We start from the raw sequence: 22,960 nt of genomic DNA, 5'->3' as shown, positions 1-22,960 counted from the left end.
GTCCTTGAAAGGACAGTTTCCTCTGTCTTAATTCAGACTAAATGTGTTGTAGAGTCACTTCTAGGTCAGAAGCAGGACGCCGTCCTTTAACCTATAATTCTACATTTACATCCCTTATCTAGTGTTAAACAACTGTCAACTTCCAAAGAAGCATCGCTGGCAAACACATTTATTTATTTATATTTTTAACAGCCTAGATTTACCAAACTTAATCAAATTTAGGAAAACACGGAGGCAACTAAGCCTCCACGGTGGAAGGTCCGCGCAGGAGACAGGGAGAAAGTGGATAAAAGGCTGCGGCCGACGCAGGCTGCATAGTTGGTTGGTGCCCTGCGGCTGAGAACTAGGAAGCTCTGCTTGGTGTGGACCAGGTCCCTCCCAGATTTCTGAGCCAGCGAGCTGCCGCTCCGCACTGCAGCCCGAGCCAATTGCAAAAAACCTAACAAAGCCCAGCCCAGCGGAAGGAACGGTTTCAGGGTTGTTTTCTTTGGTAAAGGAGCTCTTCCTTGTTCTAGCTTTTACTCCGATCTTTGACCACTCAGCTTTCCAAAGCCGTTTAGACTGTTTGGTTAAAAAAATAAAAAATAAAAAAAAATAACCAAAGCTCACAGCAACAGAAAAAGATGAATTTCCTTGTGGAGGTAGTCCTGCTTCTGCCCTTACTGTTCATTTTCTATTTAGAATCTTTTGTCAAGCTTTTTATTCCTAAAAAAAGAAAATCAGTCACCGGAGAAATCGTCCTGATTACCGGAGCTGGACATGGAATTGGGAGGCTGACTGCCTATGAATTTGCCAAACTTAAAAGCAAACTGGTTCTCTGGGATATCAATAAGGTAATAGTGCTTACTATGTTTTCCTTTCTGGTACCTTTAATCTGTGGACATGGCTACATTTTGCTGGCAAACACCTTTACAACATCTCTGTAAAGAAGATGGAAAAAAACTTACCATTGCCATTTTACAGACGGGAGGGGCATAAATTAATATGTTTATGATCCCAGGATGAATACCTAGAGGATATGATTTTCAGTTACCTCCCATGGCTAAATGAGTGTTGTAAATGGATCTTCACTTTTTGCCCTGAAAATCATTTGTGATCTTCTTCTGAACTTGATTTCACTGATCTTAAATCTTAGTCATATAGAAAAAGTATTAGGGTATTAAAAGATTAAGAAGCTTGTACCTATTGCATCCTATTTGCAGTTACTGAGGTAAATGAATTAAAAGATTATATCCACCATAAAGCAACATTACTATAGTTATTGACAAGAGTAATGTTTAGAATAATCTTTAACCAAAACAATAAAAAGGAAAAAAAAGTATTCCAAAGTATTTTTTTTTTTTTTTTACCCAGGACAAGTGTAAGCATGAGCTTAGGGAAGAAAAGAGGACCCAAAAGTCTTTCTAGAAGGCAACTGGTGGTCAGAAACACCATCCTCAGGAGACTAAGGCAGAAGGATAGCAGGTTCAAAGCCAGCCTCAGCAAAAGTGAGGCACCAAGCAACTCAGTGACACCCTGTCTCTAAATTAAATACAAAATAGGGCTGGGGATGTGGCTCTGTGTTCTAGTGCCCTGAGTGCCCAGGCTCGTTTCTGGTACCCCATCCCCCCAAAAAGAAAAAAAAAAAAAAACAGAAAGAAAAAAAATGGAGACAATTAAGACCAGAAGATGCTGAGAAAACAGTCAACCCTCTGCTCTCTTTGTAAAGGGAGATCAGCAAATGCAAAGCCTGGGACAGAGTGAGGGAAGTAAAAGACGTAGATCTCAGCTGTCAAGTAGGAGACTAGGTCATAGCTACCAGCCCCTTGTGGCTGTTGAGCATTTGAAATATGGCTATTTCTGAATTGAAATGTGCTGTGGATGGAAGTAACCCATTTGATTTTAAGGATTTGGTGTGAAAAACAATGTAGTCATTTTTATATGTTGAAATGATAATAATATGGATATATTGGGCTAAATGGAAGATCAGTTGAACAATTTGTCCCTGGGTCAAATCCCACAACCTTGTGAGTTACAGAAACTACTTATCAACAAGCTCTTGGGCTTTTAGATATTGTTGGAACTGGTTCTGACCAAACTTTGCTGCCTGTTTTGTAATGCATAGTTCTGCCTGGTTTAACCCTTACTGATTCATGACCTGAGTTTGAATTCCACATTCAGCCTCTCCTTCCTGCATGTTCAGATTAAGCACAATGATACCAACTTTTCATTTTGTGTCATTTCTTGGGATGCATACCCAAAACATTAAGTCCCACTGGAACAAAAGTAAAACAAAGTATAAGACCACGAGAGGAGTTTATCATGAAGTGTTTGACTCATATTTGGCTAAATTATATGATGCAATCCATTTGGAAATAATGCCTTTAATTCTCCTTTACTGTATGTTTCAGAGCAATTCCTTGTTAACTGATCTGATGTTTTCTTTTACTGAATCTATTAGAACAATTTTCTGTTAATTAGTATGATGTTGACTTTTGGCTTTAGTACGCTTTAGTACAACTATTCAGGGAGAATTCTTCAACAGAAGGCATCTGAGAGACAAATTGTTCAATTGATCCAAATAAATATACTGGTAAGTTAAATTTTATTTTTGTATCATGCTTGTTGAAATATTAAAATCACATTCATGGCTCCCATTATATCTATGGGACATGCTGTTCTAGAGATGGAAGGACAGTAGCTTCAGGTCATAAAGTTTCCTGGAAACTATTGTGTACATTTTGGTTTTACTCTGGGAAGGCGGTAGAAGGTGTTGAGCCAATTTCTGTTGAAGAGGATTCTCCAGCCACAGGATTAAAAGAATGAGGAGGAAAAGAAATAAAAAGAGCAAGTGAAGCAGGAAAGTAGCTAAGACAGTATTTTGACAATCCAATATGATGGAGGCTTGTCAGATCTGGCTAATAGTAGCAGAATTTGTGACAAGTGGTCGGAAAAACTAGGGACAATGTAATGAGGGTTTTTTGTTTGTTTTTTGCTTTTTTTTTTTTTTTTTAGGTGAAATTAGTTTAAATAATTAACCTTTTATTTTGAGATTTTCTTGGCCCCCCCCCTTTTTTTTTCATCTGCTGACATAAATGTTCATATCATTTGTTATTTTGTTCTCTTGCCTTTTTCTTGCTTTTTCTAGCATGGCATAGAGGAAACGGCAGCTGAATGCAGAAAACTGGGTGCCCAGGCTTATTCCTTTGTAGTAGACTGCAGTAACCGAGAAGATGTTTATAACTCTGCAAACAAGGTAAAATTTTATATTTAGTTAGAAGCACACCATGTTAGAGCTAGGAGGTATTTTGGAGATGATACTGACAAGGTAACTGAGAAATACTATAATTTTTCCAATGCTATGCAGTTGGCTAGACCCAGAATTAGTCTCTAGACCTGATATTCACAGATGTTAGTATGTTGCAGAGCCTTCCAGGGAGCTTGTTAAAAATATACATCCTTATAATTAATAAATGGGATGGATTCAAACTAAAAAGCTTCTTCTCAGCAAAGGAAACAATCAATAATGTGAAGAGAGAGCCCACAGAGTGGGAGAACATCTTTACTACATGCATATCAGATAGAGTACTAATTTCGAGGATATATAAAGAACTCAAAAAACTTAACACCAAAAAAAATAAATAACCAAGTCAATATATGGGCTAAGGAACTGAACAGATACTTCTCAGAAGAAGAAATACAATTGATCAACAAATACAAGAAAAAATGTTCAATGTATCTAGTAATTAGAGAAATGCAAATCAAAACTACTCTTTTTTTACACTCTTAAAACCTATTTTTATTATAATTAGTGCATATTAGTTGCAAAAACTACTCTTAGATTTCATCTCACTCCAGTCAGAATGGTAGTTATCAAGAATACAAACAACAACAAGTGTTGGTGAGGATGTGAGGGAAAAGGTACACTCATACATTACTGGTGGCACTGCAAATTGGTGTAACCAATATGGAAAGCAGTATGGAGATTCCTTAGAAAACTTAGAATGGAACCACCATTTGACCTAGCTATCCTACTCCTCGGTCTATACCGAAAGGACTTAAAATCAACATACCATAGTGATGCAGCCTCATCAATGCTTATAGCAGCTCAATTCACAAGAGCTAAACTGTGGAACCAACCTATATGCCCTTCAATAGATGAATGGATAAAGAAATGATGGTATATATACACAATGGAATATTACTCAGCATTAAAAGACGAGAAAATTATGGCATTTGCAGGTAAATGGATAGAGTTGGAGAATATTATGGTAAGCGAAGTAAGCCAGTCCCCAAAAAACCAGAGGCCGAATGTTCTCTCTGATAAGTGAATGCTGACCCATAATGGGGGTGGTGGTGGTGGTAAGAATGGAGGAACTTTGATTAGGCAAAGAGGGGGCAGAGAGGGGGGATGTGTGCAGGACAGAGGATAGAATGAGATGGACATCATTACCCTAGGTACATGTATGACTGCACATATGGTGTGACACTACATTGTATATAATCAGAGAAATGAAAAGTTGTGCTCCATTTGTGTATAATGAATCAAAATGCATTCTGCTATCATATATACCTAATCAGAATAAATAAATAAGTAAATTTTAAAAATATATCTACATCCTTGAGACCGAGCCCCAGAGGTTTTCTTCCACTAGGTCTAGGGCAGGACCCAGGAGACTACATATTGTGTACCCTACACACCCACCTAGTCCATGATTCTTATCAAGGAAGTATCCTTGGATGTCTCCTGAAGCTCTTTTTTAACCCTAAAAAATTGGATTAAAAATCTTGAATAAATAATGATTATCCTTCCCACAGAAGGACATTTTGCATAGTCAAGACCATAGCCTCGGGCTGGGGATGTGGCATGCCTGGGGCCCGGGTTCGATCCTCAGCACCACATACAAACAAAGATGTTGTGTCCGCCAATAACTGAAAAATAAATATTAAAAAAAAAAAAAGACCATAGCCTCTGGAGCTAGACTGGCAGGTTCAAATTCTGGTTTTCCAGTTAATGCCAACTCTATGATTGTGCACACATTTCTTAATCTCTATATCTGATCTGAGTTTACTGACTATAAAATGGGGATTACCGCAGTGCCTACTTCATTTGGTTATTAATGAAAATTAAATGCATTAACAATGCAGAGTACTTAGAGTACTTACAGTAGCTGTCCTAGGACATGATCTATATAATTTTATTGTTAGATATTTCTAGAAGAATCTACTAGCCCAACATCTTTAGTTACCTAAATGGAAAACATTTGTTTCCATATTCATCTTGGACTAGGCTGTTCTGGGAAAAAAATAATTTTATTACTTTAGCCCATTCCAACTATTTTAACTATGGTGTTTTTATTAGAATTGTTCTAAGCCTGTGTGCTTAAACAGAGATTACAAAGGACATATGATCAGACGTTTTGAAGTAGCTAATTAATATAGCAATCTGGGTATTAGGTAATTTGAAATCACTAAATAAACTCTGGACTTGCTTTCTTTATTATGAAATGTGCAAACAAGACAGTCCTATCCAGAAGAGTTAATAGTAATGATGAAAAGAGTCAGGAGAATCAGGGAAATATGATAATGTTTGATAATATGAAATAGAAATTAATATCTTATAACATTATAACAGTTTAATCAGTTCAACAACATAAAACATCCTGGCTTTCTTGATAATTTGGGGGCATCATTCTGAACAGTTTTTAAATTGTTCTAGAGATGTGGACATAGGTACAATTGGTGCTGATCAAGGCCCAAATAACTTAGCTTGACACTTAACTAATTTAAATAAAACCTGATGAGATTTAGTGGTGTGGGGTGAGCCTTCTGCATTGATGGATCTTTGCCTCCATGCTTTCTCTCTGTTTGAGGTATCTTATCTTGGTCTCTGAGATTAGACAGATTTGGGAGCGTCCCAACCCCACCCTTTAATAGTCATGGAAACTTGAGTAAGAAATTCAGTCCTTCTATGTTTCTTTTTTTTTTTTTTTTCTGAGAGAGAGAGAGAGAGAGAGAAGAATTTTAATATTTATTTATTTTTTAGTTTTCGGCGGACACAACATCTTTGTTTGTATGGGTGCTGAGGATCAAACCCAGGCTGCACGCATGCCAGGCGTGTGCACTACCGCTTGAGCCACATCCCCAGTCCAGTCCTTCTATGTTTCTTGTTTCTTATCTTTAAAGTGTACATACAAGAATTGCTGCCTCATAGAATTATTATGAGAATCACATGAGATAAATAATGAAATCATGTTAAATGCATAACAAAGTGAAAACTTCTAATAGGTGTTTTGCTACCACCTTTTTCTCAGACCCAAACACATCATAGCATTTTCTCTAACCATTCATAGAAGCTAGCTTTTATTTGAAACATGTTATATAGCAAAACTCATTATGACTCTAGTCTATCCAACCAAAAATCTTAGTTACTCAAAGAAATATAAAAAATATCATATAAGATAACCTTGCATTAATAGTCCTTGGCACCCTGGTCTTATGAAAAGTAGAGCTTAAGCATTAAGATTCTATAATCTTTCTTGGGCTGGGGATGTGGCTCAAGTGGTAAATGCACTCACCTGGCACACGCGGGGCGCTGGGTTCGATCCTCAGCACCACATAAAAAATAAAATAAAGATGCTGTGTCCACCGAAAACTAAAAAATAAATATTAAAAATTTCTCTCTCTCTTAAAAAAAAGATTCTATAATCTTTCTTATTTAAAGGAACTGTTACTGATGATATTAAAGTCCAGAATGTATACCTATTATTTTGAAGAAAAAATTGCATTATCTGTAATTCTTCCCTATTGAATACAAATATCTTTATAGTTCAAAGGATCCCTTCTGTTGTTCTTTGCAGCTAGCTCTGTTCTTTTGCTTATGTTTCCTCATCTGAAATCATTTTACCTAGATAACTGTGAAAACCATCTGAGTCACCTCTGTGGTTCTGTAAAGATGAATCCATTGCTTTCAGATTCTCATATTATTTTCTGGACTTGCGCATGATCACTTTAATCTCTCAAGTGTTTCTCCTTCTGAATAAATACCAAAGTAGAGATTTAATTATCAAAAGAAAACACATACCTATACCACACATGCATGCTAGAAAAGCGTGCATAGTTCTTATATTATTTACATCATATTTGTATTTTCATATAAAGTATTCTCATAGATACCTCAGATGGGTAAGAATCTTCAAACATGTTCCATGCACATAGGTATAAATAAGTCTGTAATAATGATATATAATATTAATTCCAGGCTTGGTGGTGCATGCTTGTAATTCCAGCTGCTTGGGAGGCTAAGGCAAGAGGATTGTGAATTGGAAACCAGCGTCAGCAACTTAGCAAGGCCCTAAGCAACTCATTGAAACTCTATCTCTAAATAAAATATAAAAAGGACTGGGATGTGGCTTAGTGGTTAAGCACCCTTGGGTTCAATCCTCAGTACCAAAATAACAATAATAATAGTGATAACAATAGCAATTCTCTATGTATATCAGAGAGTACTAGTGCCTTTACATGCATTATTTCATTTTTCCCATAAATAACTCACAAGCAAGGGCTGGGAATATAGCTCAATCGGTAGAGTATTTGCCTTGCATGCACAAGGCCATGGGTTCAATCCCCAGCACCACAAAAAAAAAACAAAACAACAAAAAATCCCCACAAAAAATAACTCACAAGCAAACCATATTATTATCTCTATTTTAGGAGAATCAATTGAAGTTTTGAGAGATTAAATAACATGATCAAAGTTCAGATAGTAGAAAAGCCAGGACTCAACTCAAGGCTGACCAAAGTTACCCCACACTTCACCCCTAAGCCTACTGCCACTTAAGCTGATAAGCAATAGAATAAAGTGACCCTGAACATAGATACAAAGAAAGAAATAACTATGTGGCCAGCTTAATAGTATAGTCAATTTTACATAATTCTCCATAGAAGTCTCAGAATTTGCCAATAAATTTAACTTTTGGGGGGCTTACCATTTGCAATCATGTTTAAAAAATAAATACTGCTTAGCCAATTGCTTCTTGAGCTCTAATCAATAGTACAAAGTCAAAAGACTAAGTTGCAAAAGAAAATTTCTACCTAGTAGACTGGTTGGCAGAGCTGTTTTGAGTATAGGTGTCTAAAATAAAAAGTTTTTTTTCTTTTTGTTTTCATGTTTGCACATGGATGACAAAACTTTTTTCCACATACAGTGAAAAAATATACTCCTTGAATAGTGATTACATGCAGACTTATACACTTACCTCTCAATGGATGTATTTTTCTTATTTTATTTTTAAAGGTGAAGACAGAAATTGGAGATATTAGTATTTTAGTAAATAATGCTGGTATAGTCTACACATCAGATTTGTTTTCTACACAAGACCCTCAAATTGAAAAGACCTTTGCAGTTAATACACTTGCACATTTTTGGGTGAGTATGATTTGTTTTACAAAACATTCCATTTTGAAAACTCCAAAGACTAAGTTTAAAGTGGAGCTTTTAGCAAATATAAGAAAGTGTTAAATCAAGAGCTGATGGTGTAAGTTAGTGGTAGAGCTCTTACCTAGCATGCTCAAGGACATGGGTTCAGTCCCCACCACTGGGGAAAAAAAGTATTAAGTTCATGTTAAAATTTTGTTTAGGTACTAGGGATAACATTATACAGAGAGTTCATTTTTCATGCTATGAATAAATTCTACCTATCATTCTCCCTCAAATAATAATAATAATAATAATAAATTAAATAATTATAAACTTCAGATGTTGTGTATATTCTAATTCTCAGCTAGGTTTTTACATTTTCATGCAATTGTTGAGAAATAAAGAATAGAGACCATCTGAGTTACCTTTGTGGTTCGGTAAAGATGAATTCATTGCTTCCAGATTCTCATATTATTTCCTGGACTAAAAATTGCAAACTTTATCCTAAACCTCACTGTTCATAAGGTCTTAAATCTTATATATACTTCACGTTTCTAAAATCGCCAAATAGTTCCTCATTAGCTAGTTCATAAAAAGTTTCCTCAAAGATTTCTTGGGTGTGAGTTCAGGATGATGCATAGCAAAAGAATATTGGGGTTAGTGAAATTGCAGTATTATTTTATATTATTATTCCCAGATTACTAATGTTTACATTTGTATTTTTATGTTTGTTAAAATGTAGAATATTGTCTTGTTTCTGCATTTCCTGCATATAGTAGGTACTCAATAAATGTTTAGTACGTGAATTGCTTAGTTATCACTGGATGATTGCTCTTTACTTCAATATTTTGCTGATATAACTTACTTGTTTTCTAACAATTTCACATTAAGTGTAAATTCTTTTGATAATTTTAGATTATTGTCCCCATTTAATATATGAGTAGAAGACATCAATGATAAGAGGTGGAGGGTCATGGATATAAAAAGTTAACCATTTAGATGAGGTGGATTCTTAGAGCTTTCTTATCTTTGTTTTGCTTAGTTTTTCTAATGTGGGTATCCCATCCACTTGCCTTATGTCACCACATTTGACAGTTTAGGTTTTCTATTCATATTAGGAACAATGTTTAAAATATATACCTTTGTTTCAAAATATTCCTAATGAGTCTGCAAATCAAGAATACAATTTTTTTTTCTCTCAATAAAAACTCTTTCTAGACTACAAAGGCATTTCTCCCATCAATGATGAAGAATAATCATGGTCACATTGTCACTGTGGCTTCAGCAGCTGGACTAATTGGGGTTCCCTTCTTACTGGCTTATTGGTATGTTAGCACGTGTTTTCTTCATTGGTTCCTATATTTAACTTGTGCGAGATATTTTACCCTGTTTAATGAGGACCGCCTTTATCAAAATAGACTTGAAATTGCTAAAATAGAAAGAGTTGGATGGTGTCTTGTGTAACAGCATTATCAACTATTAATTGCTTTCTGTATTTCAACTAGAGAACTATTCTAGAAATGGCTGTACGGAATTTATCCAGTTATAAACAAACCACTTAAAGCATTTTTCATCCCTCTTAGCAGCAAGGCATTATACAAAACAATAATATTTCTGTACCAAGAACAAAATTAATATTAATAACTTTAATATGAATAAAAATGGGTAAAATTTTGTAGATGCAAAACAGTATAACAGAGAATGTGTGTGTGTGTGTGTGTGTGTGTGTGTGTATTGGGTATTCTAAATATTGAAAGTCTTCTAACAATGGAGTTTAACAATTGAATGATTATTCATTAAAAAAAATTATTGTAATAACTGAAGAATTTTCTATAGCAGGTCAGTCATATTAATTGTGGGCCCAAATGGGCTGTAAAGACTTGATCATTGAGGCCACTATAGTAGCCTGATTAGCCTGCTAGTTCTTGACTGTTTTTATATTTTAGCAAATAGGAACTTTTAGTACTGTCAAATGAATGATTTCTCAAGCAGATGGCAATGAAATATCTTGAGAAGAGAAATGGCTTTTTAAAATTCACACAAGGGTGTCATTTGAGCTAACAGGTCAGCATTGATTTGGCTCTGTTTTTTTGGATAAGCATCTGATAGATGATAGAAGTTTTGCAGAGATACTGAAGATTTCTGCCAGCCAGAAATCAATATTTATCAGATGTTGTTTTTAACAACTGGGTAATTAAACAGAGACACTGATTTTAAACATAAAACTTTTTTATTTAAACGTAGAACATAGTTGTAAGAAATGAAGAAATCCCAAGTATACAGCAGTATATATTGCAAAGTATATACATCCACTTAGCCAGCATGCAAATCAAAAAGCAGAATATACCACACCCCAGAAGCTTCTCTAGGAACTCTTCCCAATCACAGTGCTTCTTGCCTTCTTTAAAGTGACTGCTATATTGACTTGTAGCACCACAGATTGATTTTGCTTATTCTTAAATTTTTATATACGTGGAATCACACTGTATTTGGGAGATTTCTCTCTGTTGCTATTGTTAACTATTGTTTGATCACTTTTATGGCTGTGTAGTCTTATGTTATGTACATTTGGATTGTTTCCAGAATAGGGTTATTAAGAATGATGATATTTTGATTATTGACTCAATCAGTTACTAGCTATGCAGTCTTAAGCAAATTGCTTAGTTTATCTGAGCTTCATTTTCTTCACCCATTAACAGGATATAAACAGCATCTAATCATCAGGATGATTACAGTTAAATCATATAATTCAGTGCACTTAGTATAGAATCTGACTCCTGCAAGTGTTCAGTCACAGAAGGGTGTCTGTTGGTATCATGTTTAAATTCCATTCTCTTGTTTACACACAAAACAGTGAGATCTCACCTCTCAACTTAGGTTCCAGAATGATTTGCTCCCATGGAACTAAGTATGTATGCTCTGGTTCCTGGTTATTAGAATGAAATGAGGAAAAACAGATTTACCCAATTTTTTTCTCATATAGTATAGCCCTCATCTATTACTGTCCCGAGTTGCCACAGCAGTAGAATCTATTTGAATATACAGGAAGATCTTGGTTACCAAGGTATAGTTACATGTTTACAGAAATTTCCCAAGTAAAAGTAAAGAGTTGTCTTTGAACTGAACTCTCTGTTCTCTACTTCTCATGGCAGATGTGCAAAAATGTATTTTTAATGCTTGCTAAGTATTTTGTTCTCAGGTAACTTTGATTTTCAGAAGAAAACAATTAACTGGCTATGTATTTTGTTAACTCAAATAGCCAATTACCCAGTGTGGGACATATGAAAGTTACCAGTGCAAGAAGACTCAGCAAAACTGAGTCCTGTGGGTGGTGCACACCTGTTATCTCAGCAACTAGGAAGGCTGAGGCAGGAGGATAGCAGGTTCATAGCCAGCCTCAACTGGGCTGCAGTTATAGCTCAGTGGTAGAGCGCTTGCCTAGCACGTGTTGAGGTGCTGGGTTTAATCCTCAGCACCACCTAAAAATAAAGATATTGTGTTGTATCCGTCTACACCTAAAAAAATAAATATTTTAAAAATAAAAATAAATAAATAAATAAAACAAAAGTATCATGTCCATCTACCAAAAAAAAAAAAAAAAAAAAAAAAGCCAGTTTTAGCAATGGTGAGGCACCTAGCAACTCAGTGAGACCCTGTCTCTAAATAAAATACAAAATAGGCCTAGAGGCATGGCTTAGTGGTTGAATGCCCCAAATTAAAAAAAAAAAAATGGGAAATTATTATCACTGAACTATATTCTTTTTTATGTTATCTATATCATAATTTTTTAAATTGCTAATATTATATACAAATACCATTGAACTTTGTATCCATTAAGTGAATTAATTTCATGGTAAATGAATTTATATTTCTATAAAGCTATTTTTTTTAAACCAGGGATTGAACCCAGAGGTGTTAAACACTGAGCCACATCCCCCAGCCTTTTTTTTTTTTTTTTTTTTTTGAGAGAGAGAGAGAGAGAATTTTTATTATTTATTTTTTAGTTTTCGGCGGATACAACATCTTTGTTTGTATGTGGTGCTGAGGATCAAACCCGAGCCTCACACATAAGAGGCGAGCACGCTACCGCTTGAGCCACATCCCCAGCCCCTTTTTAAAAAATATATATTTTATTAGATACAGGATCTCACTGAGTTTCTCGAGGCCTGGCTAAATGGCTGAGGCTGGCTTTGAACTCGTGATCCTCCTGCCTCAGCTTCCCAAGTTGCTGGAATTACAGATGTGCATCACCATACCCAGCTTCAGTAAAGCTATTTTAAAAACCTATTTGGAAAAATAATGTTCATTTACAATAATTTCACTACTATTTCCAAATGAAAGCACTATTATAAGATTTCTTTGCCCTGAGATTCATTTATTTAAATACCTACCAAGAGCAAAGCACTGTGCTTTGTTGGAGATTCATTGATGACCAACACAGTCACAGAGCTTATAATAAAGTTGTAGGAGGCAAACACTCAGTCCCAAATGAATGTTTAGTTACAAATCTGAGACTGTCATGGAAAACAAAAGACTACGCTGTCATTAACAAACAGTTTAGGGGTCAGGAAAGGCCTCTTTACGGAAGTCAAGTGATGACTTAAAAAAAGAATAGGGGGCTGGGATGTAGCTCAGTGGCAAAGCGTCTGCCTTGCATTCGAAAAGCCCTGGGTTCGACCCCCAGTTCCAAAAAAGACACAAAAAAGTACCCCACCAAAAAAAAATAAGATTAAAAAAAAAAGAAGAAGAAGAATAGGGTTTATCCAGGGAAAGTTTCTAGTGAATTTCATGAACATTTTATAATAAGAAGCAGCTTATAGTGACTTTGGATTCTATGAAACAGCAACACCACAAATAAACATTGTACCACTTTTCCTGTCAACCCATTTAACACACTGAATTCTGACTCTGATGAGTGATGCTGTGATATCAGTGTTTCTTTGGCTTCAATATTACCTTCAGATTTACCTGAGCATCTTATAAAATGCAGATGCTGATTCCTTAGGTCTGCCCTGGGCCTGAGATGCAGGACCATACTCAACTAAGGAAAACAGGTGTCTCAAGTAAGAGGACATGTCAGTATTGACGAATTAGCTTGCAAACACTCTCTGTTTATTTTCAGTTCTAGTAAATTTGCTGCTGTTGGATTTCATGGAGCTTTGACTGAAGAACTGAATGCCTTCGAAAAAAATGGAATCAAAACAACCTGTCTTTGTCCTAATTTCATAAACACTGGCTTCATCAAAAATCCAAGCAGCAAGTAAGTTGAGACAAAAGGATTGGTGGTTACTATGAATATCAAGCGTTTTGTGGGTATTTCTAAATATTTTAATCCCTAAAACACCTGATATTTAATGCACTTAATTCATCTTGCTTTCAGCTTCTATAGATTGTGGGGAACAGGTAGAGAGATTAAAAAAGAAAAGAGGGAAGGAAGACTGTAAATATGAATATGAATGACACAAGTGAACTTGGTAATCCTTCTTTTTTCCCCTTTCCTTAACCAGTGATTCTCAAACTCAGATATGCTTAAATGTCAGAGGAGTGTTTTGGAATCATGTAAGCCCCACACCCAGGCATGATGATTTTTGGGATTTGATTGGGGAAAGGGCCTTAAAATTTTGTTTTTCAAAAGCATCATAGGTGGTTCTGATAGAGATAACCAGGATTACAATGTGAAAAACTCTTCCCTATGGTAGTTTATAAATTATCTTCCAAACTGAATTTCCAAACTCTTTGCTTGATTGAAAAATAAAATAAAGGATAAGCTCTGAGTATAATTTTTAATTTTTTTTCAATGGTAGGGATTTAATCCAGGGCCTTGCACATCCTAGGCTAGTGCTTTTCCACTGAGCTACAACCCCAGCCCTCCGAGTATAATTTTTAATGTTTCCTTTCTTTAAAACTAGCTTTAATGTCTTTAATCATAATGCATACTTTAAAAAAATTTTTTTTCAACATTACAGAAAAATACAAATCAGAAAGTTTCTTCTCAAATTTTCTTAATGCATAGAAACCACTCAATATATGATAAACATCTTCCTAGGCATCTCAGTATGTATAGAATAAGTTTCTAAACTTTAAATAACTGACATATATTACATATGAGGTTTCGTAAGCAATAACTGCCTACTTCCCTCAGCGTTATGTCATGGGCATCTATTCATATCAATAAATATAGAACTTATGAATATATTGATTATGCATTCTAGGCATCTTTTCATATTGATAGAATACAGACCTTTATCAAAAATTGTATTGAACAAAAGGGCCACTAGTGTTAATTTTAGTGTGGTTTTTAATTTTCTGGATTTTTAACAAAGCAAAGCTGTAAAGAACATCCTTGTGCACAAATATTTTCATACTTGGTATTATCTCCTTCAAGTAGATCCATGAACGAGCATTGCTGCATCAAAGGTTATACAGATTGTAAATATTCATGCCTATTGCTCCCCTTCAAAATGTCGCAAAAACTCCCCTTCAAAAATGTCGCAGCAGTTCGCACTCCTACCCACAGTGCAATTGGAGCACCTCAGACCCTACTTTTTCATGAGTCTGCCTTCTGCTTATTTTTTTAATCATTGCCAGTTCAATATATGAAGAATCATTTAAATTTTATCCAGATAATTGACTTCTTATATGAATTGCCTGTTTCATGATCTCTGCTCACTTTTTTCTATCAAACAACAGAGTTTTTAAATGAATACATAGAGTCCTTGATACATTTGAAATGGCCTTTTCTGTCACATATGTATTTTTACCAAATGCTATTATTGCCTTTAAGTCTATTTTCACCTTAAAATTTCTAAGGTTTGTTTTTTCCTCTTCATGGCCTTTAGGTTCTATGAGGTGAAAATATGAAAATATCCAGTCATAGGTTTTTTGTTTTTGTTTTTTTTTTTTTTTGTTTCTTAGCAGTGCTGAGGATTGAACCTAGTGCCTTGCACATTCTAACCAAATGCGTTACCACTGAATTACTCTCTAAGCCCTTCTAGGAAATATTTTATGGTTTCATTTTTCACATTTGAGTCATTACTCCACCCAAATTTATTTTATTTGAGAAATAAGGTTATGGCACAGTGTGCTTTTCCCAAATAGCTAATGAGTTGTTCTGTACTATTTGTTAAATAATGCATTATTTCCCTCACTGATTTAAAATTTATATTGAAGAAATTCACATATTTACTTGGATATACTTTTTGATTCTCTTTTCCATTGCATTGGTGAGATTTAATTTTTAAGTTCTATTCTGCCCCCTCAAACTTTGTGCTTCTTTTCTCCAATTTAGCTGTTCTTACTGAAAACAAACTTAAAATTAATGAGAAATATTCAATGTGGACACTTAGGGAGACAGCAGTTTCTATTTTAAATACACCTTTTTGGTTTGGATCAGTAATATTCCCTCAATGCAACAATGTTCAAAGATGGAGCCTGAAGTGATTAAACCATAAGGGTTCTGACCTTATCAGTGGATTAATCCTTTGACAGATTTATTTGATGGCATTATTGAGAGGTGGTGGTAGAAACTATTGTAGGTGAGTCCTAGGAACTGGGGTAACATGCCTTTCAGGACTTATCTTGTCCCTGGCTCCTTCCCCTCAACCTCTCTCTGCTTCCTGGCTGCCATGAGCTAAGCATCTTTCCTCTGCCATGATATTGCACCTTACCTCAGGCCCAGAGACAATGGAACCAACAACCATGGACTAATCCTCTGAGCCACGAGTCAAAGTAGATCTTCCCTCTTCTAAGTTGATTTTCCCAGGTATTTTGTCATAGCAACAAAAAGTTGACTAACACCTTAGCTTAAGTCCCTCCACAGGTAGGCAGAGTAAAAAGCCTATATTAAGAAAAAATTTGGGAGCTCTCCAAAACTCTCAAGTTCCCAAGAATCTATGAAGTGCATGTGCTACCCAGCATATGATGGTATTATGTTCCAATAAACCCACTATAAGTAGAAAATATCATAAATCAAAAAGCATATAATATACCTCACCTACCAAACATCATATTTCAGAAACATGGTACACCATAGAGTACCCACTGTTTCCCCTCAAGATTGTGACTGACTACATGACTGAAAGGGAGATTTAACCCAGCTTCAGGAAAGAGGATCATACAGCATATCACTCACTAGCTCAGGGAAAGACCAAAATTCAAAGTATAGTTTCCACTGATGCATATGACAGATGTTTATTATGATGGATATCACAAAGTTGAAAAAATTTTAAGTCATTCTATCCATCTGTAGTCCTTAATATCTATTTTTAAGGCACAGTTTTGTTAGAAAATAAAAGTAAGAGTAAAGTTTGCCATGACTGTGCACACTTGTCCCAACCCTCAGGAGGCTGAGCAGGAGGGGATCACTTGAGCCTTCAATTTTGAGACCAGCCTGGGCAACATAGTGAGATCCCATCTCAACACAAAATAAGTATACACACTTCAGAAGGCTAGTGCTAAAGTTCATCTTTATTAACCAGAAAACCCTAACTATAACCTGAAAAGAGAAGGAAAGAAATGGTTTTTGGGTCAGAGAAAGAAGTTGAAGAAGGAGTAGAAGGGTTAAGAGTTCACTAAAACTGAGCAGATGTGGAAAGTACCGCTTGCCAATTTCCTGTTATTTTCAGGATTTAGATACTAAAATAACACACTTGAAGCTGTTTTTGTTTTTGGTGTGTTTTTTTTTTTTTTCCTCAGACTGTATTTCATTAGTTAAAAAACATACCCTATTTTTTTTTTTTTTAAGTCAACCAAATTTTTAACCTTACCCCCAGGACAAGTCTGCACAAGGCAATAGTGCCCTCTTTTGACAAAACTCTGTTAGCACAACTACAACAAAATTCACTAAAAACATGACTAGACGCTAACATGATTCTAGCCTGATAGTCATATGCATATAAAACTGGGTAGTAAGGGCCTGGCTCATGGTTCTTTCCTATGGTAAACTGGTAATAGAGTGTTTCCTAAAGATGGGTTTTTAATTTGTGAACTCTTATCAGAGTCACTGACTTCCTGGGCCACTTCATACAGAAAGATCCTTTATGTCTGAGGTTAGGAGTAGAATCATTCATACTCTGTTGGTTGGAATAATTTGAAATATTAAGGGTGTTTTAATATTTTCTTTCTCCTGAAGAAAAGACTAAAAGAATTTCAGATGTTGGTCAGCCATTAAATCTTGCCTCTCAATGATTTGTAATGTGGTATGTGCCCTCAGGTTGTACCTTTTATACTTTAACAATATGATATTTTGCTTTTATATATTAATTAAACCTGGTCCTATTTTAGTGCAAAAAAAGATGAGTTTTTTAAAAATATTTTTAGTTGTAGATGGACACAATACCTTTATTTTGTTTATTTAGGTTTTTTTTAATGTGCTTGTGAAGATCGAACCTGGTGCCTCATGCTCATTAGGCAAGCACTCTATTCCTGAGCCACAGCCCCAGTCCTGAGTTGGTTTTAATATAGAAATTTGATCCTTCTAAGAAGAAGGAGAGCAAGTACCCTAATTGACCACTAAGTAAATAAAATCTGTTATTTTATTAAATCTCACAGTAATACTTTGTTAGTTGTCTTCAATGAAAGAGAATTATCTAAGAATTAGAGATATTAAGTAATTTCCCCATAAATACCAGAACTGAGATTCAACTTCTGAGTAGAGAAAATTGAACCAGCCTTTAAATGGCTGAATTTGAAATAATTGGTTTTATATTAATATTAGAACTTTCATGATATCTTTAAAAACACCCAGATGAAGTTTATTGGTTTTTGTAATATATTTCTAATACACTGCCAAGAAACTGGTTTGCTATAAAGGTATAATCTGAGTTTATGGAAATTAAATATAGCAGGGTATTCTGATGAATTTTTTGAAAGCTAAGAATTATTTCTGTTACATAAACTTAGCCATCAATAGTTTTCTTTAGAACATTTATTGAAGACCTGCTAAATATTTGAAGCATTCCTAAGTACCTTACATAAATATAGAAACATTACTAGGTACCTCTGATCTCTAATGCTGGAGAATTAGATTGGATCTCCTGATCACAGTCTGCCTATTCCTGCTCTGGTTCTCATAATAATTCTGAAAGGTAAGGCCTTTTGGCTTTCTATCACTGTAATGGAATACCAAGATAATCCACTTATAAGGAGAAAAGATTTATTTTATTTTGAGATAATCAATTATGAAGAGAAAAGAAATATTTGGCTCACAGTTTTGGAGATTCCAGCATCTCTGACCAATTGGCCCCATTGCTTTTGAGCCTTTGGAGAGGTGGCTCATCAGTGTGGGAGCCCCCTGGTGGAGCAAAGCTGTTCACCTCATGGCCAGGAAGCAAAAGAGAAAAAGAGGAAGGTGCTGAGGCTTGCTCTTTCTTCCAAGGGCACACTCCCAATGACCTCCCACCAAGCCCACTTCTTCAGGTTCCATCAAGTGGCAGCAAGCTTGGGACCAACCTTTAATAGACAAACCTTTGAGGGATACTTAAGATCCAAACCATAGTGTTCTTTTCATACTTTTTTTTAGACAGAGACTGAAACTTGGAAAATTTGAGAAAACTGCTGAAGGTCACACTGACTGGAATTCCTACATAGGTCTCTCTGACTCCAAATGCCCTACTAATAGCTTTATTTTTCACATAAATTTTAATTGAAAAATTCCCCCTGAGACTCATCATTTTAATATGCATGTTAAATGTTTATTGGAAACATCCTTATTGTTTTTCTGCTAATGTATCATGATAGTAAACAAAATTTAAATACTATAGGAAAAAGGCCCTTTTATAAATACTCCTCTCCCAGAGATAACTACTTTATTAAAAAATTCAATTTCCAGTTACAGTTTTCCAACTTAATGATTTCCTTATTTTAATGCATCACTTTTTTTCTGTATCTGGAAATATGCTGTTCTATAAACGGTCTCTTTGACTTCTGTATTGTTACATAATTACCTTGCTTTATTTCTTATAATGTTGGCATGCCAATGTTTGATGGATACTTAGATAATAAATGTATATCTTTGTATGTGTGTGTATGTCTACATAGATGTGTGTTGTGTCTATGTATTATATAGATAGATGTGTGTGTGTGTGTGTGTGTGTGTGTGTGTGTGTATCTTTGCTAACTTTTCCATCCATTTTTTTTGGAATGGAATGGCTGACTCAAAATGTGTTTTGCCAGGCATGGTGGTGCACACTTGAAATCTCAGCAACTAGGGAGGCTGAGGCAGGAGGATCACAAGTCCAGTGCCAGGCCAGACTCAGCAATTTAGCAAGACCCTTGGCAATTTAATGAGAACTTGGGGAACCTGTTTCAAACTGTAGCTCAGTGGTAAGGTGCCCCTGGGTTTAATTCCTGGTGCAAAAAAAAAAAAAAAAAAAAAAAGCATGTTCTTACATGTTTACTTTTTTATAGATTTGTCCTTTTAAAAGATTGTCCAAATTTATTCTCTCATCATAGTGGTAGGGCCTCACTAAGTTACAACAGTTTCAAATATTAATTTTTGTATGGTGAGCCACTTTGCATTGCTGGAATAAATCTCATTTGGTACAGTGCTTTTAATATAATACTAGACTTAATTTGCTAGTATTTTGTTGAAGATTTTTCCATCTGTATTCAAAGAGGTATTAGTCTGTAGTTTTCTTGTGATGTTTTAGGTCAACTTTAATCCAGGATAATTCTGACCTCATAAAATGGATTAAGAAGAGTTTTCTCATCTTCTACTTTTTTGGAAGAATTTGAGAAGGATTGGTATTAATTCTTCCTTAAACAATGTTGTACTTTGGATCTGGAATGGCCCCCCAAAAGCTAATGTGTAAGGCAATGCAGTAATGTTCAGATGTGAAATCACTGGATTAGGAGAGCTCTGACTGTATCAGTGGATCAATCCATTTGATGGGTTGATTTTTGTGATTTGTTTTGTTTCCAGGTATTAAACCCAGGGGTGTTCAACCACTAAGCCACATCCCCAGCTCCTTTTTAATTTTTTCTTTAGAAACAGGGTCTTGCTAAATTGCTTAAGGCTTCACTAAGTTGCTGAGGCTGGCTTTGAACTCAGGATCCTCCTGCATCAGCTTCCCGAGCCACTGTGATTATAGGCCTGAACCACTGCACCTGACTCCAGTTTTCCTTTTGTATTGATTTCACTATTGTACCCAGAGATCACACTTTGAATAATTTCAGTCATTTTAAACATATTGAAATTTGCCTTGTGGTCTGACATGTGATCTATTCTGGAAAGGATTGTTCATATGCTTTTTTATTATTAAGTTCTTAATATTTATTTTATTTATTTACAACATGTACTAATTCTTACAGGTTAGATAAAAAAGGAACATAATTATCCACATTTTTGTATGAAATTCAAAGATACCAAATAATTGTTCTCAAGTCATACTGCTAATAAGAAGCCAAGTTACAAAAAAAAAAATAAGCCAAGTTACAATTTGAAATATCATCTGTCTGATCTGTTCATATGCTCTTGAGAAGAAAGTGTTCTCTGTGTTGCTAGGTGGAGTATTTTATATCTGTCTGGTTGCATTACTTGATTTATGATATTGCTGAAGTCTTCTGTTTCCTGCTAATCTTCTGTTTGCTTATTGCATACATTGTTGAAAGCAGAGATTTTCCAACTGTCATTGTCAAAACTGTGTCTTACTTTAATTCTAAAAGATTTCCTTCATATACATTGGGACTCTGATGTTAGGGGAACAAGCAATTGTGATTTAATTTTTTGCTGAATTAAATTATTTCTTGTCTGAATTTGTTAGATTAGGTATAATAGAGTGTTCTGATTATTTTTGATAGCTACAAGTTTTAAAACACCTACTCTTCTACCTGTAATATATATACTCGAATTGTTTTTTCTTTAGATATTTAAGTGTTTGTGTGTGTGTGTGTGTGTGTGTGTGTGTGACAGGAAGGCATTAGTTTTTACTGAATAGTATCATAAAAAGAAGATAGTGTATAAGAAGACATTTTGGGGGGCTGGGAATGTGCTCAGTGGGAAATCGTTCACCTAGTATGTGAAGCCCTGGGTTCAGTGTCCTGTGCCCAAAAAGAAAAAAAATTAAGTGGCATTTATATAGCTGTATCAAGTGCTAATATGTGTATTTCCATGCTGGCCTGTTTTCATTCAGTAATGTCATGGTGGTAGCTTAAAGTCAGCCATAGTGAGTAGGTATACTGTGGAAATCAGAAAGTACTACAAAACTGGGATTTTTGCCAGTGTCAGTTTTTAAACATTTACCACCATTCCACTGCCTTATCCCTGTTTTTCAAATAAAGAAATAACAAAAACAAAAACCTGAGTTGAAATGTTTCCCCCAGATTACTCAGCTACTTAGCTGATAAAGTAGATAATCAAACAGACCTTGTAACTCTCTCCTGCCTAAATATTCCTCCTCCCGTATGCGTGCCCTTTTTCCCCACCCAAACAAATTGGCCCAAAGTGGTTTTGTATAGTTTCTACAAAATCCATTATGAACATTTGTTTAATAGGATTTGCAATTCTGATTGACATTATAATGTTGGGGGAAAATGTTTCCAAGTTCTGACATTTAAGTGACTAAGATTTTATTCTACCAACAAATTTTATTCTACCAAACAAAGATCTTATTCTACCAAAAAAAATTTAGAATTTTTTCTAAAATCCTTTTCTTTTGGCCCTTTTTTTAAAAAAAATTAGAGCATTATAATTTTGCAAACATGCATGGAATTTTATTTTATCCCCATTCCCTCGATTTCCCTTCCTTCCTCCTCCCCCCATTCTTCCTCTACTCTGCTTGTCTTCCTTTTGCTCATTATTGATTTTTTTTATTGTTATTTCTGCATATACAAAAGATGAAATTCCCTGTGGCATATTTATAAGTACACACAGAAGGAATGTGTTAGATTCATTTCATAATTTCCTCCCCTTTCCCATCCCTCCTTATCTCCTTCTACTATATTGATCTTTCCTATATCTTTACCATACCTGACCCCAACCCAACCCTCCTTCTTTTCTTTGTGTTGCTCTAGCTTCCACATATGAGTGAAAACATTCAACCCTTGATTTCTGAGTCTGGCTTATTTTTACTTGACATGATGTTCTTCATTTTGATCTATTTACCAGCAAATGCCATAATTTCATTCTTTTTTATGTCTGCAAACCACATTTTCTTAATTGACTGATCTATTGACAGGTATCTGGGCTGGTTTCATAATTTGGCTATTATGAATGGTGCTGTTATGAACATTGAAGTGACTGTATCACTATGGTGTGCTGATTTTAGTTCTTTTGAATAAATAGTGAGGAGTTGGATAGTTGAATTATATGGCAGTTCCTTCCTAGTTTTCTGAGGAATCTCCATACTGCTTTCCAGAGTGGTTGTACTGTCCTACAGTTCCACCAATTATGTATGGATGTACCTTTCCCCCCCACATCCTCATCAGCATTTACTATTTTTATTCTGACTAGAGTGAGATGCAGTCTTAATGTAGTTTCAAGTTGCATTTCCCTGATTGCTAGAGACATTGAAAATTTTTCATATATTTATTGTCTTTTAGTTCTTTTAAAGTCAAGATATTGGG

General features: G+C 35.2%; 1 protein-coding gene across 1 annotated transcript in view; it reads left to right on the top strand.

Moving 5' to 3' along the window:
* Nucleotides 1–486: 486 nt before the first annotated feature.
* Hsd17b11 (hydroxysteroid 17-beta dehydrogenase 11) overlaps nucleotides 487–22,960 on the top strand; it is a 28,549-nt gene continuing 6,075 nt past the window's right edge. The window contains exons 1-5 of the mRNA XM_077803167.1: nucleotides 487–833; nucleotides 3,128–3,235; nucleotides 8,276–8,407; nucleotides 9,617–9,723; nucleotides 13,521–13,658. Coding sequence (XP_077659293.1) covers nucleotides 624–833; nucleotides 3,128–3,235; nucleotides 8,276–8,407; nucleotides 9,617–9,723; nucleotides 13,521–13,658 — 695 coding nt within the window. The 5' untranslated portion in view covers nucleotides 487–623. The remainder of the gene's footprint in view (nucleotides 834–3,127; nucleotides 3,236–8,275; nucleotides 8,408–9,616; nucleotides 9,724–13,520; nucleotides 13,659–22,960) is intronic.

The sequence above is a fragment of the Urocitellus parryii genome, chromosome 10, assembly GCF_045843805.1.
Source record: "Urocitellus parryii isolate mUroPar1 chromosome 10, mUroPar1.hap1, whole genome shotgun sequence".
In the NCBI taxonomy this organism is placed as follows: domain Eukaryota; kingdom Metazoa; phylum Chordata; class Mammalia; order Rodentia; family Sciuridae; genus Urocitellus; species Urocitellus parryii.
The sequence above is the reverse complement of the archived record's forward strand: the minus strand, read 5'-3'. Positions and strand labels throughout refer to the sequence as shown.